The 15,094-nt window shown below is 43.5% G+C and overlaps 1 protein-coding gene across 18 annotated transcripts in view; it reads left to right on the top strand.

The window, feature by feature from the left end:
- Positions 128-15,094, top strand: part of DZANK1 (double zinc ribbon and ankyrin repeat domains 1) — a 68,050-nt gene continuing 53,083 nt past the window's right edge. For 7 of the 18 annotated variants that reach the window (XR_002340111.1, XR_002340110.1, XR_002340109.1 and 4 more), the window contains exons 1-6: positions 142-312; positions 1,822-1,938; positions 5,444-5,597; positions 11,217-11,331; positions 12,727-12,823; positions 14,410-14,528. Coding sequence is in view for 9 of the 18 variants with exons in the window: in XM_021078190.1 (XP_020933849.1) it covers positions 1,830-1,938; positions 5,444-5,597; positions 11,217-11,331; positions 12,727-12,823; positions 14,410-14,528 (594 nt within the window). In the remaining 9 variants the exon portion in view is untranslated. Of the gene's footprint in view, positions 313-1,815; positions 1,939-5,443; positions 5,598-11,216; positions 11,332-12,726; positions 12,824-14,409; positions 14,529-15,094 lie in introns of those variants that run through there. The other 11 variants (XR_002340104.1, XR_002340103.1, XM_021078188.1 and 8 more) reach the window with 6 other exon arrangements.

The following is a 15,094-nucleotide window of genomic DNA, read 5'->3' as shown; positions in this document are numbered from 1 at the left end:
GCACGTCCTCGGATGCCTATCATGCAGTCTGACGACAGGAGCTCCAGGCCAGTACCATTCGCCGGACCAAGCGCAGGGGCGGAGCTAGTTGCTAGGAAGCCGAGTTCCCGCCAATCACCGGCCCAGCTGTCAGTGGGCGGGGCGCGACTCGCAGCGTCTGTGGTAACCCGGACTGCAGTGAAGGAGAGGGCGAAGGGCGTTGAGCTGTGGGCTGTCTGCCTGGGGGCGGCGGAGGTACCTCGGGGGGTCCCAATCGGTTCCCGGTGGTCAGAGGAGGAGGAGGAGGATTGCATCCCTCACTCCAGCTGAGAGGTAGCGAGTGTCCTTGACTGCATCTGAAGGGCGGGGATGGGGATCAGACGGGGTTCCAGATCCCGGCGGTGAGGGGCAGTCTGGATGCAGGGATGGGGGTGGGGAATGTTGTTGACGCCACACTGCCATTTGGGCCTAACGGATCGGTTTATTTCTTGATCCCCTACGCTCGGGGCCCACTGGCCTGCCCACTGTCGGCCTTCCAAGGGCAGCTCCTAGTCGCCGCGCGAATTATTCCCTCCGTAGCTGCTTTTATTTTGAGCTAATTGTAAACAATTTTAATTTCAATTGCCTCTCACTTAGATGAAAATGTGAGGATGGGTAATCTCCAGAGCCCAGCCACCTTTCTGGAAGGGTATTTTTGCTCTACTATCTGAATCTGCAATTTACGTTCCTAGCCTCCGACCTGGAATTATCCAACCAGGCGTTAAATTCCCTGCTTGAATTTAATTATCTCACCTTTGGGTTACAGTCTCTGACAATCCTCAAAGCACAGAGATTTTCAGAGCAACATTATTTAGAATAGCAAAAACCAAAACTAAAGAGAAACTAGCAATAGCTTAAATGCCTAATCACAAATTGATAAGATTATGTAAGTACTTGACAAATTGTAAATAATAGCAGGGGTTGCAAGAAATACACTATAAAAATTTAGTTTTTATATAGGTTTTTATTAAGTAAACCTGTGCATCTATTATCATTGAAATTTGAACAGACCTTCTGAGATGTAAATGGTTGCTGCATTAAGGTGTGGTGTTTTTTTTTTTTTTCATGAATCCTTTAGGCATTAAAAATTATGAACCTCCCTGACTCCCAGGGAAAAGATCACTAAGGCTTCCATTCTCATACTTAATTATTTATAAATACAGTAGATGGAGCAGGAGCCTTTTGTGTTTCTTGCTCACTTTTTATATCCATGCCCATTTTCTTCCGGCTGTTGTTCTTCTGAAATGTCTTGGCAAATTTCATATGCAAGATCGAATTGGTGACAACCATAGGGGTTTGAACCTGGAGCTGTCCCCAGAGAGCTGGCTCTAAATTAGCATTTCATGCCACGTACACAGCTATTTCTGTGCTTCTTATGTGCTGACTTGCCCTGTAGCCAAGAGAGGTGGCATACTCATAAGAGACAGGAGAGGATTGTGATGATGCAGGGTTGCTTATGTCAGTTCATCAGTGAAGTCAGTTCATCTGCTCCAATGCATTCATTTAATTTGCCCATTTAAAATAATTCTATTCCCCATCCCATACATTCATACTTTTCCCCCAGAAGTGGGATAAATATTTAGACAATCAAAACCCCACACAAGATCTCAACAGCAAAAATACAGCTGAAACAATAATCCCTTCAATTAAAAATAATATTTGTAGATGGTATATTAACAGTATTCTCTTTAGTTTTTGCTAGTTTTACTGTATTTGGATGAGGTACTTCTCTCCAGTTTTTGTGTTCCGATACAGGAATTTATTGGAATTTTGTTTCATCCACTTTTTTTTTTGAAATGTAAGGAGGGAAAATGACTGCTGGTTCAGTGTGTGTTCCTCAAATCATACCACTGAGGGTGCCTCAGCCCGGAAAAGCCAACCATGAAATTGATAACAATACACTTTTGGAAATGAAATCAGGTAAGAATCAAATGTGCTTGAAATTGTTGCAAATAGCATTGCCATATTCTTTATCTTCATCTGGTTGTTGACTGATTTCTTTACATGCTTTCTGTAGTCAGGATCTTGCGAAGTTTGTAAAATTTCCAAAATTTGAAATTATGGTGGTTTATAGTGTGGTATTTATATAGCATAAAACGGATGGCTCTGAACAGCCTTCCATTTGTGTAGGTACATAGTTGCAGCAATGCCTTGCCTCACTTTAGCCAGGATAGGATGTCCTGGTGCTCCCCCAGTCTTTCCCAGGAGTCTCAGTATTTTTCCTGGAATGACAGGTTTGACCTACCAACACAGGCTTTCCACTCTGGCAGATTGGAGAGTGAATCTTGGCTTTGACAGCTAGTGACCTTCAGCACTTTGCTTAGCCTTTCTGAGTCTCCCCTTCCTCATTCTAAGACAGTGACAATATCATCTACCATTTAGAGCCATTGAAAAAAAGATTAAATGGGAGTTCCCGTCGTGGCGCAGTGGTTAACGAATCCGACTAGGAACCATGAGGTTGCAGGTTCGGTCCCTGCCCTTGCTCAGTGGGTTAACGATCCGGCGTTGCCGTGAGCTGTGGTGTAGGTTGCAGACGCGGCTCGGATCCCGCGTTGCTGTGGCTCTGGCGTAGGCCGGTGACTACAGCTCCGATTCAACCCCTGGCCTGGGAACCTCCATCTGCCGCGGGAGCGGCCCAAGAAATAGCAACAACAACAACAAAAGACAAAAAAAAAAAAAAAAAAAAAAGATTAAATGAATTGATATTTGATGTGAAGTGCACAATTTCTGGCACATGGTAGTGCCAGAATAAATCTTAGCTATTTTTGCAGAAATAAAGCAGTGAATATATTCCTATTAATGCCAGGAATGCACACACACACACACCCCACACGATTAATATAAGGAGAAGAAAAAGTTCTATAGATAGAACACAAACAAATTCTTATTTAAAACAGACTCTGTTTGGCACTACATAGATGGACCTAGAGATTATCATATTGAGTGAAATAAGTCAGACAAAGACAAACATCATGTAACACCTTATATGTGGAATCTTAAAAAAAAATCATACAAATGAACTTATTTATAAAACAGAAAAAGACTCCCAGACATAGGAAACAAACTTATGGTTACCAAAGGGGATACTGGGAAGAACGGGGGATATAAATCAGAAATTTTGGATTAATGTATGCATTCTACCATATATAAAATAGATAAACAACAAGGACCTGCTGTATGGCACAGGGAACTATACTCATTATCACCTATAATGGAGAAGAATCTGGAAAAGATTGGTGTATATGACGGTCACTTTGCTGTACACTTGAAGCTAACACAACATTGTAAATTAACTATACTTCAATAAAAAAAATGACTTTGAGACTCCAGTTATATATTTTAATCACTGATATGCATATAAATGTTTATCTCTGTTGATGGTATGACACTTGGACTTCCCAGACTGAGAGTTCCAACTAAGAATATATTACATTATACTGTGTCTCTCTTTATCTTAAAAGCTGATATTATTTTAAACAATTCTCAAACCAAAATACAAATTTTAGCACATGTGCCATGACCCTCAGGAGAAGTTGAGTGGTTATTGAGGAATGATATGAATGTTAAGGCATCCAAGGTTTCTAATAAATAAAAAGTTCTGTGATTCAGTGACAATAATAATAATAACCCAGTAGAAAAGTGGACAAAGGATGTGAAAGGACATCTTATAGGAAAGGAAATGTAAACATCTTTTAAACGTGAGAATATGCTCTGACTCAGGCCTTCACCTACTTGCTGAGCACACTTTATCCTCTCTTTTATTTACTCCGTTGCATTTAATCACCACTCAACAGATTTTATGTAATTGTTTGTTTACTGTTTGTGTGTTTTTCCTAAAAGCTCTATAAGAGCAAGGACTTTGGTCACTGGTGTATCTCCAGTGTCTAGAATGGTGACTGGCACGTAATAGGTACCTGATAAATACTTGTCAAACGGATGAGTAAATCTTACTCAAAATGTAAGAAAGGTAAGTTAAAATGATGAGAGACTTTTTTTTTTTTCAACCCTAGGAACATGTAAAAAAATATTGGCAAAAATAAAAGAAAAAGGGGAGTTCCCATTGTGACTCAGTGGTAATGAACCTGAGTAGTATCCATGAGGATGCAGGTTCAATGGGTTAAGGATCTGGTGTTGCCATGAGCTACGGTGTAGATTGCAGACTTGGCTTGAATCCAGCATTGCTGTAGCTATGGCTGTGGTGTCGGCTGGAGGCCACAGCTCTGATTTGATCCCTTGCCCATATGCCACACCTGTGGCCCTAAAAAGACAAAAAAAAAAAAGGCGGGGGGAAGAAAAACCGATTACACACGCTATGGCTGAGATTGTGGGTGAATGTGGGTGAATGGGCATTTCCATGCTTTTCTGGTAACGGTGTAAATTGTCTCATCATCCATGGAGGGAAGTCTGACAGTGTTAAGCAAAATCACAAATACATATAGCTTTTGACTCAACAGGACTAGTTCATATTTTACAGATATACTTATAAAAAGAACTCTTTACAGGAGTTCTTTAGCTTATAATAGTTAAAGAAAAAGGAAAGAAGAAAGGGAAAAGAAAACACTTTAGATGTTCATCTGTAGGGATTGGCTGTTTGCCATGATTCAGCTGTAGACAGAATATGATGCAGCCGTAACAGAGAATGGGATGCTTTTTAGGTAACAGTATAGGACAATATCCAAGATATTTTGTTAAATGAGAAGACAAATGTGTGGAACAGGGTAGGACATGCCACCATTTACAAATTAAAAACGAGGAGGAAATAAGAATATGTACGTGTATGCTTTTATAGGTGTAAAATATTTTTGGAAGGATAGTCAATATTATTGGTTGCCTTTGGATAGCTGCTGTCAGGGGTGGGAGAGAGAGTTTTAATTGAATATCCTTTTTGACCTTTTGAATCATGAATTTACTGCCTTTACCTTTTTCCCTAGAAGTGCAGGAATCATTTGCCAAGTCCAAATGAAATATAATAAAAGCATTTCTTAAGCAGTGCTCAAAAAAGAAAAATTAGCTTGTTTTTTAAGTAGGTATTGTGGATTTAAAGTTCACCCCTGCTTGAGTCATATCAGTGCTCTGTTGGAGAGACAAAATACCAGGGCAGTTAAAGAGCATGGGCTATGGATCCAGCTTCCCATAATAACAACTCTGCTGTTATTGAACAAGTCTCTGGGCTTCACTTTCCTCATCTATAAAGTGGCTATAAAATAGGACGCATCATCTCATAAGGTTGTGTAGATAGAATGAGGTAATTCCTGTAAAGCACAGTGCCTGGCACAGAGAAAGAACTCAACTTATCATTAGTTATTGCCATTCATTGCTATAGGTATATTTTTAATAAAACTCATTGAACAACTGACCCATATCCATTAGTCAGAGGCTTGCTACTTTAGTGTTAATTCCAGTTATCCTGTTTTGGGTTTTTCAGACACCCCAGATGTCAACATCTATTATACCCTGGATGGCAGCAAACCTGAATTCCTAAAGAAAATTGGTTATGGCGAAAATAATACATTTAAGTACACGAAGCCTATTACCCTGCCTGATGGAAAAATACAAGTTAAAGCTATTGCAGTCTCTAAGTAAGTTAAGAGTGTATTGATGAAGATAGTTTATATTCATTATGTTTTAATTATTATGTTTTTGTTTATTTCAATGAGAATTGGGCTGGGTTAGAAGGACACTAGAGACAAAGTAACCTTAATTTCAGCATATGTCTTCTGTGTTTCATTTGTCTTCTGTTGAGTCATATTGTAAAGTGCACAAGTCAGGGGAACAGTTCCGTGAAATTTTGTGTATATTTGCACTGTTTTTAGTTTGAATTTCACATTGGGATTTGGGGAAGGAAGAACCTTTTAAGGGTTTAGGTCTTCCGAAGAGATGCGTCTGGCTCTGAGGAAAATTTGGTTTTCAGTGGATGGTTCTTTTATTCCCCAGGACATGGCCTCTGACCACCATGGTTCTCAATTTAATTCTGTATTGACTTCATTGGCCTTCAAAGCTAACATTATTTCAATCTGTTGGACATTAGCTAATTTATCCTTTTCTTCGTCATTTCTGTCCTAGTCAACAGCTTTTTTTTTTTTTTTTTTTTTTCATTTTCAAATATAGAAACACCACTTAATTTGGTATCCATCATTGCGGGTTGTAGAGAAGAAACCCTCAAATGCTTGGCAAGTTTGTATGTCTGTGATAGAGGAATTATTTTGTGAAACATGACAGGTTTGGCCACGTTTTCAGAACATTTTTAAGGCCTAAACCGATCCCTGGCTGGCGCAGGTAATTTAGAAAAGACTCCAGGCTCCCCCTGCTGGCTAAACTGCTGCATGACTTTTTTTTTTTTTTTGCTATTTCTTTGGGCTGCTCCCATGGCATATGGAGGTTCCCAGGCTAGGGGTCCAATCGGAGCTGTAGCCACCGGCCTACGCCAGAGCCACAGCAACGCGGGATCCAAGCCACGTCTGCAACCTACACCACAGCTCACGGCAACGCCGGATCGTTAACCCACTGAGCAAGGGCAGGGACCGAACCTGCAACCTCATGGTTCCTAGTCGGATTCGTTAACCACTGCGCCACGACGGGAACTCCATGCATGACTTTTTGATAAGAGCTGCAAATTCTACGCCAAGGATAACTGCTTTGGTATTTAAAATTTTTTTTAATAATAAAAAAAAACCCCCTTACACATTATTATACTTTATTGGAGATTGGAATATGAGACTTTTCCCACTTGCCAAACCATTTCTATTAAAACAAAGCATTTCAGTTACTAAAAATTAATAAATTGGAGTTCCCATCATGGCTCAGTGGTTAAGGGATCCGACTAGGAACCATGAGGTTGCCGGTTTGATCCCTGGCCTCTCTCAGTGAGTTAAGGATCCGGTGTTGCCGTGAGCTGTGGTGTGGATTGTAGACTCGGCTCGGATCCTGAGTTGCTGTGGCTCTGGCATAGGCCTGCAGCTGTAGCTCCAATTAGACCCCTAGCCTGGGAACCTCCGTATGCTGTAGGTGTGGCCCTGAAAAGACAAAAGAAAAAAAAATTTCTCAACTATTTTGGAACTGATGTCTTTTTATTTCTGAATATTTACCTAAGCAAAAAATGTTAGGGAGTTCCCATTGTGACTCAGTGGAGACTAACCCGACTAGTGTCCATGAGGATGCAAGTTCGATCCTTGGTCTCACTCGGTGGGTTAAGGATCTGCTGTTGCTGCTAGCTGAGGCATAGGTTGCAGTCATGGTTCGGATCTGCTGGGGCTGTGACTGTGGAGTGGGTTGGCAGCTGCCGCTCTGATTTGACTTCTAGCCTGGTAACTTCCATATGCCATAAGTGTGGCCCCTAAAAAATTTTTTTTAAGCACCTTGGGGCTCTTATTTACTTGAAGGTTCAAAAATTTTAAGAAATTAAAAAACTGATATGTAAGAAATCTGAGCTATTGCAAAAGAAATGCTAATGGAACATAAAATTATCAAAGATTGATCTGAAAATCAGTGAGCAAGGCAAATGAAGACGAAGACAACTGGAGATGTAAACAGTATTAAGCCAGAAAGACAGTTGCCTAGAAGAAAGCTATTTCCCAGTCCTCCTTGAAGCTAGCAACAGCCATGTCACCAGGTGTAGCCAGCAGATGTATGTGGAAGTGACATGGCACCTTCTGGATTGTGTCCTAAAGTGAAGAAGAGGTGGGCCTTGGTCCCTGCTGGCTGGAGTGTGGACGTAGTGGTCAGCCACACTGGGTCATGAGAACACAGCATGTGTCCCAGATATGGTGGAGCAACAGGGTGGAAACTCAACACTGGGCCCTGTCACCACGGCTTCTCTCTCCGTGCAGCTCTGGAAGAATTGCCCTCCATGCCAGCTCTCCTGTTTAAGCCACTGTTGTTTTTGTTCTGTGTTACAACAGCCAAGCCTATATCCTAACACACTAGCGACACGACTCAAGAAAATACTTGTGGAGAGCATACTCAAGAAAACAGGTCAACAATATCAGGTGTTTGCGAGTGTGGAGAAACTGGAACCCTCAGATAATGCCAGTGGGAATGGAAAATGGAAAACCACCATTTAGCAGTTTCTAAAACGTTAAACACATTTACCATATGACCCAGCATGTGTATCTATCCAAGAAAGATGTATCTTTCCAAGTTACATCTGTGTGTCTATCCAAGAGAGGTGAAAATACATCCACCCACATGGCTAGACCAGCCCTTACTGTTCTTATTATGATTGCAAGATACCTTAGCAATAATCATCAGGAAACTTTGAAAGAGACAAGGGTTATTACTTACAAGTCTTGGAAATCACATGGCACACAGTGAGGTCACAAGGAGAAAGGGAGGGAGAGGGAGGGAGGGAGGAGGAAGGATAGAAAGCACAAGCTTAGAGTTCTGCTTTCCTTTATCCTGGTTGGGGGGAGGGGCTAGGTTTCAGAGGTTCACTCAATTGGTGAATTTTTCTTTTTTTCTTTTTCTTTTTGTCTTTTTAGGGCTACACCCATGGCATATGGAAGTTCCCAGGCTAGGGGTCAAATTGGAGCTGCAACTGCTGGCTTGCACCACACCCACAGCAATGCCAGATCCTTAACCCACTGAGCGAGGCCAGGGATTGAACCCGCATCCTCATGGATACTAGTTGGGTTCGTTACTGCTGAGCCACGATGGGAACTTCCTTAATTGGTGAATTTTAAACATAAGAGGAACGTAATAACGCAGGAAGAGAAAAAATAAGTCAGCCCAAATGGTCAGTCATCAAAACCAACCAAGATCTCAAGTACAAAGGAGCCTCCAACCAAGATCTCAAGTACAAAGGAGCCTCCAACCAAGATCTCAAGTACAGAGGAGCCTCCGTGTGGGGAGGCAGCCTGGCTCTATATCTAGCCATGTTGCTGGCCACATGTTTACTCATACTTGCCGTCTTTAAAGTGGATGCCTCAGCTAGCAGTGCTTAAAGTCAGGCATTCTCCTTACAAAACAGAGAAAACCCAGTTGTCAGGGCCTGTACCACAAAGACATATGTGAATGGTCATAGCAGCATTATTCATAATAACCCAAAGATGGAGAAAATCCAAATAATTATCCACTGGGAAACGGATTAACAAACTGTGCTATAGCCATAAAGGGGAATATTACTCAACAGTAAAACAATAAAGAAACGACTCGTGCATGCAATTACCACAAAAATAAGGATAAGTGAAAGCAGCCAGATATGTAAGAAAAAAAAATATATATGTCTTTAGGGTGCACCTGCAGTATATGGATGTTCCCAGGCTGGGGCTGAATCAGAGCTGTAGCTGCCAGTCTACACCACAGTCACAACAACACTAGATCCAAGCATCATCTGTGACCTACACCACAGCTCAGGGCAATGCCAGATCCTTAACCCACTGAGCAAGGCCAGGGATTTAACCAGCATCCTCATGTCAGGTCCTGTGTCAGGTTATTAACCCACTGAGCCACAATGGGAACTCTCTGTAAGACTATATTTGCATGATTACATCTGTTTTAACTTTCTAGAAAAGGTAAAACTATGGTGACCAGGAGATCAGTGGTTGCTGGGGTAGGAGGTGGTAACAAGGAGTGACTACACACAGGCGCAAGGGAAATATTCTAAAACGACTATGGTGGTAGTTGCACAATTGTATAAATTTACTGCATATCAGCAAATTACATCCTTAGAACAGGTGAATTACATGTCATGTAAATTACACCTTAATAAATCTGTTTAAAAAAAAATAAAGATGGGAGTTAAGAATGCAACTACAGCAGCTCGGGCCTCTGTGGAGGTTTGGGCTCAATCCCCGGCCTGGCACAGTGGGATAAAGGCACAATTGCAGCATTGATTGCAGCTGTGGCTCAGGTTCAGTCCCTGGCCCAGGAACTTCCATATGCTGAGTGCGGCCATAAAATAAAAGTAAAGAAAGAAAGATGATAGGTGAGCTGCTGTTGCTGAGATGAAATCCCTGCCAGTTTTTAGTTATGGGTACCTCTGCTCTGCTTTTTCATGGAACTACTGTTGCATCAGAGAGGAACAAGATTAATTGTAAAAAATTATGAATAAATTGAAAACATGCTAGTATTTGAGAATGACAAGGCGGCATATACTATGCCACCCACACAGGGGAAATTCATGACCCACATGGAGTGACTGGTGTATAGGTAAAAGCCCCTTTTTGTTTAGAATAGTTTGAGGCATAAGGTATGAAATCCTCATGGTGAGTGAGGTAGATAGTCCTCCACTATGACCCCCCCAGGAAACCATGCCTCCAGTGTAGCCCCCCATCCCCACTTGAATCAAAGCTGACCCTGTGACTTCCTCCTGAGCAATGGAATGCTTCAGAAATGATGCAAAGTCCAGATCACAAGAAGCATCGCAGGAGTTCCCGTTGTGGTGCATCGGAAATGAATCTGACTAGGAACCATGAGGTTGTGGGTTCGATCCCTGTCCTCACTCGGTGGGTTAAGGATCCGGCATTGGCCACGAGCTGTGGTTTAGGTCACAGATGTGGCTTGGATCTGGCGTGGCTGTGGCTATAGCCGGCAGCTATAGCTCCGATTAGACCCCTATCCTGGGTGCCTCCATAAGGCGTGGGCACGGCCCTAAAAAGTAAAATAAAATAAAATAAAATAAAATATAAAATAAAATAAAATAAAGCATTGCAGTTTCTGGCTGTCTCTTGGGATGTAAATGCTGGGGGGATCCAGCCACCATGTGGGAAGTCTGACCTCCCCGAGGCTTCCGGACTGTGAAAAAGCCCAAGTTCACCACTTGGAGAGGGAGACAGAGAGAAGGAGAGGGATGACTGGTGAGCCCCCAGCTCTTCAGTGATCCCAGGCCAGGCTTAGACCATGACGAAGAAACCATTTTGCACGTCTGGCTGAGTTGGTCTTTCAGCCGACTCCAGCCCCAGCCGACATCTGATGGCAACCTCACGAGGGACAGCAAACCCTCAGGTGTGTGTTTTAAGACATTACATTTTGGAGTGGTTTGTTACGTAGCAATAGATAACCTGAGTGAGAACAAGGTAAGACTCGCAAAGTTGTATTTTGGTTTCTCCAATTTAAGATGTAATAAATTTAGTTGCTAGACTAAGGGACTTTGGTTGAGTCTCTCTCTCTCTTTTTTTTTTTTTATTAGTCATCTTAATTGCCAGGTACTTTTTCTTTGAATCTTGATGTAACAGACTTTTCCCGTTTTAAATAACTTTCAGAGACTGCAGACAGAGCGCCGTTGTAACAAAGGTGTTTCAGGTGGACTTTGTGCCACCAGATGCAGCCTCTTCAGAAGACACTGTGGAAAATGCTCTCAAAGATTCTTCAAAGCAGGCAAGTAACGAAACTCTGAGGCACCCGGATCCTCACCACGTCCCTGGTTCCTTTTCTCAGTGGTCACGGCTTCCCCTTCACTTACCACCACAGTCATTTTATCCACATTAGGTCCTTATAATTGGGGTCAGTATCAGTCGTTGCACAGTATCTGCGGATTTCTCACCCACTGGTCGGTCCCTCCTCCACTCGCTCATGAGAGGTTCCTAGCAAGCATCCTTCTCTTCTGTGCCTCCCCTTACCTGTCGAAGAAATCGGAAACCTTTCACCTGGCAGCCCAGGTGATCACTTTCTGTCCTCAGGCATCCCTTCTTGCTTTGTGACTCCTTTGTTTATATTCCAGCCACACTAATCTGTGTGTGCTGTGTTGTGACTCTGTTCCCCTCGAACCCAGGCTTTGTCCTTTTACAAATGGTCTGGTTATGCAATTCCTTTGCTCCTCGTCGGTCTCCTGTACATTGTAAGCTCTTGGGGCAGAGAACACGTCTGCCAAACTCAGTGTGATGCCTGGGGGCAGGTAGGAGTGTGCCGTGCATGTATATTTGTTGAGTAGGATGCATCAGAGAAACCCTCAGTGAGCAGAGCCTTCAGTCATGTTCAAATCTTCATCCGCAAATAGCTGCAAAGCCTCACCTCTTTGGAGAATGAACTGGACCCATCTAGAAAGGACATTTGAAACATTAATCCCTAGGTTCTGGGCATCAGTGAGACAGATCCCAGGGCCAGAGGATGGGCCAGTTCACTGCAAGGCAACCAACCAAAAAATCTCAGCCACAAAGGACTTGCTGGGGGTGATGAGAACTTTTGGGGAGTCCCTTCAGCCCAGCGATGGACCAGGGGCCAGAGAGGAGGCTGTGGGATCACAGCAGTGGGTGCAGGCATAGTGTGGGCATCAGGGAAGGGCTCTGTGCTGGGCAAGGGCAGCTCACAGAGGCTGAGCATCCATGTATCAGCAGGAGCTCAACTTGAGCCAAGCAGAAGGGACTGAGTCTGAGGAAAAGAACGTCCAGAGAAAAGAATGTTTATGCTTCTTCAGGACCCTGTGTGGTCAGGTGGTGGCCTGAGCCCACCCTGTCTTTGCCCCCTGAATCGGGTGGTCCCTCAGTTATTCCTCGGACTCCGTGATTGCCACGTCCTGCCTGCATGTGTTGCATCCTGCCTCCAGTCTTGGCCACTTGATCTGGTGGAGCTTCCCCAGCAGAGGTACTGCCAGCCAAGCAACCCAGCTTCAAAGCTGTGTGGTTCTGAAGAAAGGTGAGGCAGAGGTCACTTGGCGAGAATGACTGTAAACCCTTTTGTAAGAAGCTCTGTCACTGTCCCTCCCATGGAGCCTCTCATTTTCTTTTCTAAATGGGCCAGAATCAAGGGACTGATATGCAATCTTTTCCTTCCTAGGATTTGAAAAATGGATTTGTTGAACCAAAAGTAAGGAAGAAGTATAAGAATGCTGAAAATAAACTGGGTTGGAATGTTAACCTTGGAAAATTTCCAGGTATGATGTAACTGGAAGATAAGTTTTACATTCTAAACCACCTAACAGGTTCACTGCTTGTTTTCTTGCCCGCAGAAGGGTTGCATAAGAAATGCTGGAGCAGGAAAGTAAGCTACAATTTTTTTGGTCTTTTTTTTAAGGCCATACCCATGGCATGTGGAAATTCCCAGGCTGGGGTCAAGTCAGAGCTGTAGCTGCCAGCCTACACCACAACCGAAGCAATGGCAGATCTGAGCCTCATCTGTGACCTACACCACAGCTCACGGCAACATCAGATCCTTAACCCACTGAGCAAGGCTAGGGAATGAACCTGTGTTCTCATGAATTCTAGTCTGGTTCCTTACCGCTGAGCCACAACAGAACTCCTGCAAGCTATAGTTTGAGTTTTGTTTTTTTGGGTTTTTATTGGTTGCACCCATGGCATGTGGAAGTTCCCAGGTCAAGGATCAAACCCTCGCTGAAGCAGTGACCTGAGCCACTGCAGTGACAACTCTAGGTCCTTAACTGGCTGTGCCACAAGGGAACTTTTCAATTTGAGTTTTAATGCTACCCTAGCTAACAGCATAAGACCATGAGGGATTTTCAAGCTATTCAGCAAAGTCAGATTTACCTACTCATTGCAGCTCAGGAAACTCACAGCAGAGGAGCCATGGGGCTTCTCATCACCGAGCACAGATGACAGTTACAGGGCTTTGGGGGAAGGGGTGGAGTTTGAGTGAAATTTAAACAAAAGCAGAGTTTTGATAGGCTGAAGGCAAGCAGGCCTCTGTGTGAAATGGTCACCATAAGATATGGAACAAGAGGAGGACCAGGGCTCTGTTACCTTGGGAACAACAAAGATAGATATGGACTATCACACTCAGAAACCTTTCTCTGAAGCTCTGCACCAGGGTTGGAAACTGCAGCTGCTGGGAGTTCCTGCTGTAGCTCAGCGAGTTAGGAACCTGACTAGTGTCCATGAGGATGCAGGTTTGATCCCTGGCCCCACTCAGTGGGTTAAGGATCTGTTTGTGTCGTGAGCTCGTGTGTAGGTTGCAGACGAGGCTCAGATCTGGTGTTGCTGTGGTGAGGGAAGGGAGGAAGGATGGAAGGAAGGAACTCTGGCTGCTTCTCTATGTCAGTGACTTGGGTCCTCCAGGATCGAATCGGAGGATGTTTCATTCTTATCGATGGGATCTCAGATGGCAAAGGTCCTCACAGTCTGATTTTCGAGAACAAGGTTTCTGGGCAAGTAAGAAACAGCCGTCACTTGGAGTGGGGGCCGTTGTGTTAACAGCTGCTGCGTGTCCTTGGGACCCACAATGTTTCCTGCCAACCTTGCAATTGGATTTATCTTGTTTCCCAGTCTAGGGTGGATTGTTGTAGAGTGTCACAGGGCAGACTTTAATTTTCTCAGTCTGGGCTAATATTTTTCTTTCTCATATTTAATTCAACTGAGTGGGAGCTTCTTTGTATAATTACTGCTTTGGAAAAAGAAGGTGACAAGCGAGGTCCCTTATTAAAATGTTTCCCACTATGAAGACATTTGCATGAAGCCATATGTAATTGCAGATATTCACAGAGTGATGCTTTTGATGTAATTGTAGATATGGGTGAAAGAAATGACCCTAAAACTTTAAAAGATCTTCGCTTCTCAGAGAGTCCACGGGAAACTCCAGCTTTCCGTGAAGAATCAGCCTCTAGACCAGCCACCCAACAGACCCAGGTAACTTCTAAACAAAATCTTTGGGGTACTGAAGACTTTCTGTGTTTTGGTGTGGAGAGGTTGGCTGTACCTGCAACATGTGGAAGTTCCTGGACCAGGGGTCGAACCCGTGCCACAGCTGCAGCAACACCGGATTATCCTTAACACTCTGTGCCATGGTGGAACTTCTAGAATACCTACTATGTTTTTAGTGCGTCCCATAAAATATTCTAAGGAAGCATCCCCTGCCTTTTCACCACACTCCAGAGGCACTTCCAGTGCCGGGAATACCTAGTTGAACAAGAAAAGCCCTTGTCTTCATGGAGCTCACATTTTATTGGGAGTGGGGACAGGCAGATAATGAACATATGAATAATCAAATAAAAAATTAAGACTGGTGATGTATGTCTTGGAAAAGAGCTGAGTAAGGGGGCAGATCAGGAGTTCTCAAAGTGAGGCCGCCAGACCAGTAGCATCAGTGTCACTTAGAAGCTCATCAGAAATGCAGATCCTCAGGTGCCACCCCAGACCTGCTAAATCAGGGACTCTGGGGGGTGGGCCTGATAATCTGTCTTTTTTTTTTTTTT

The sequence above is a fragment of the Sus scrofa genome, chromosome 17 (assembly GCF_000003025.6).
Source record: "Sus scrofa isolate TJ Tabasco breed Duroc chromosome 17, Sscrofa11.1, whole genome shotgun sequence".
In the NCBI taxonomy this organism is placed as follows: domain Eukaryota; kingdom Metazoa; phylum Chordata; class Mammalia; order Artiodactyla; family Suidae; genus Sus; species Sus scrofa.
This window is presented reverse-complemented; position numbering and strand designations above follow the sequence as displayed.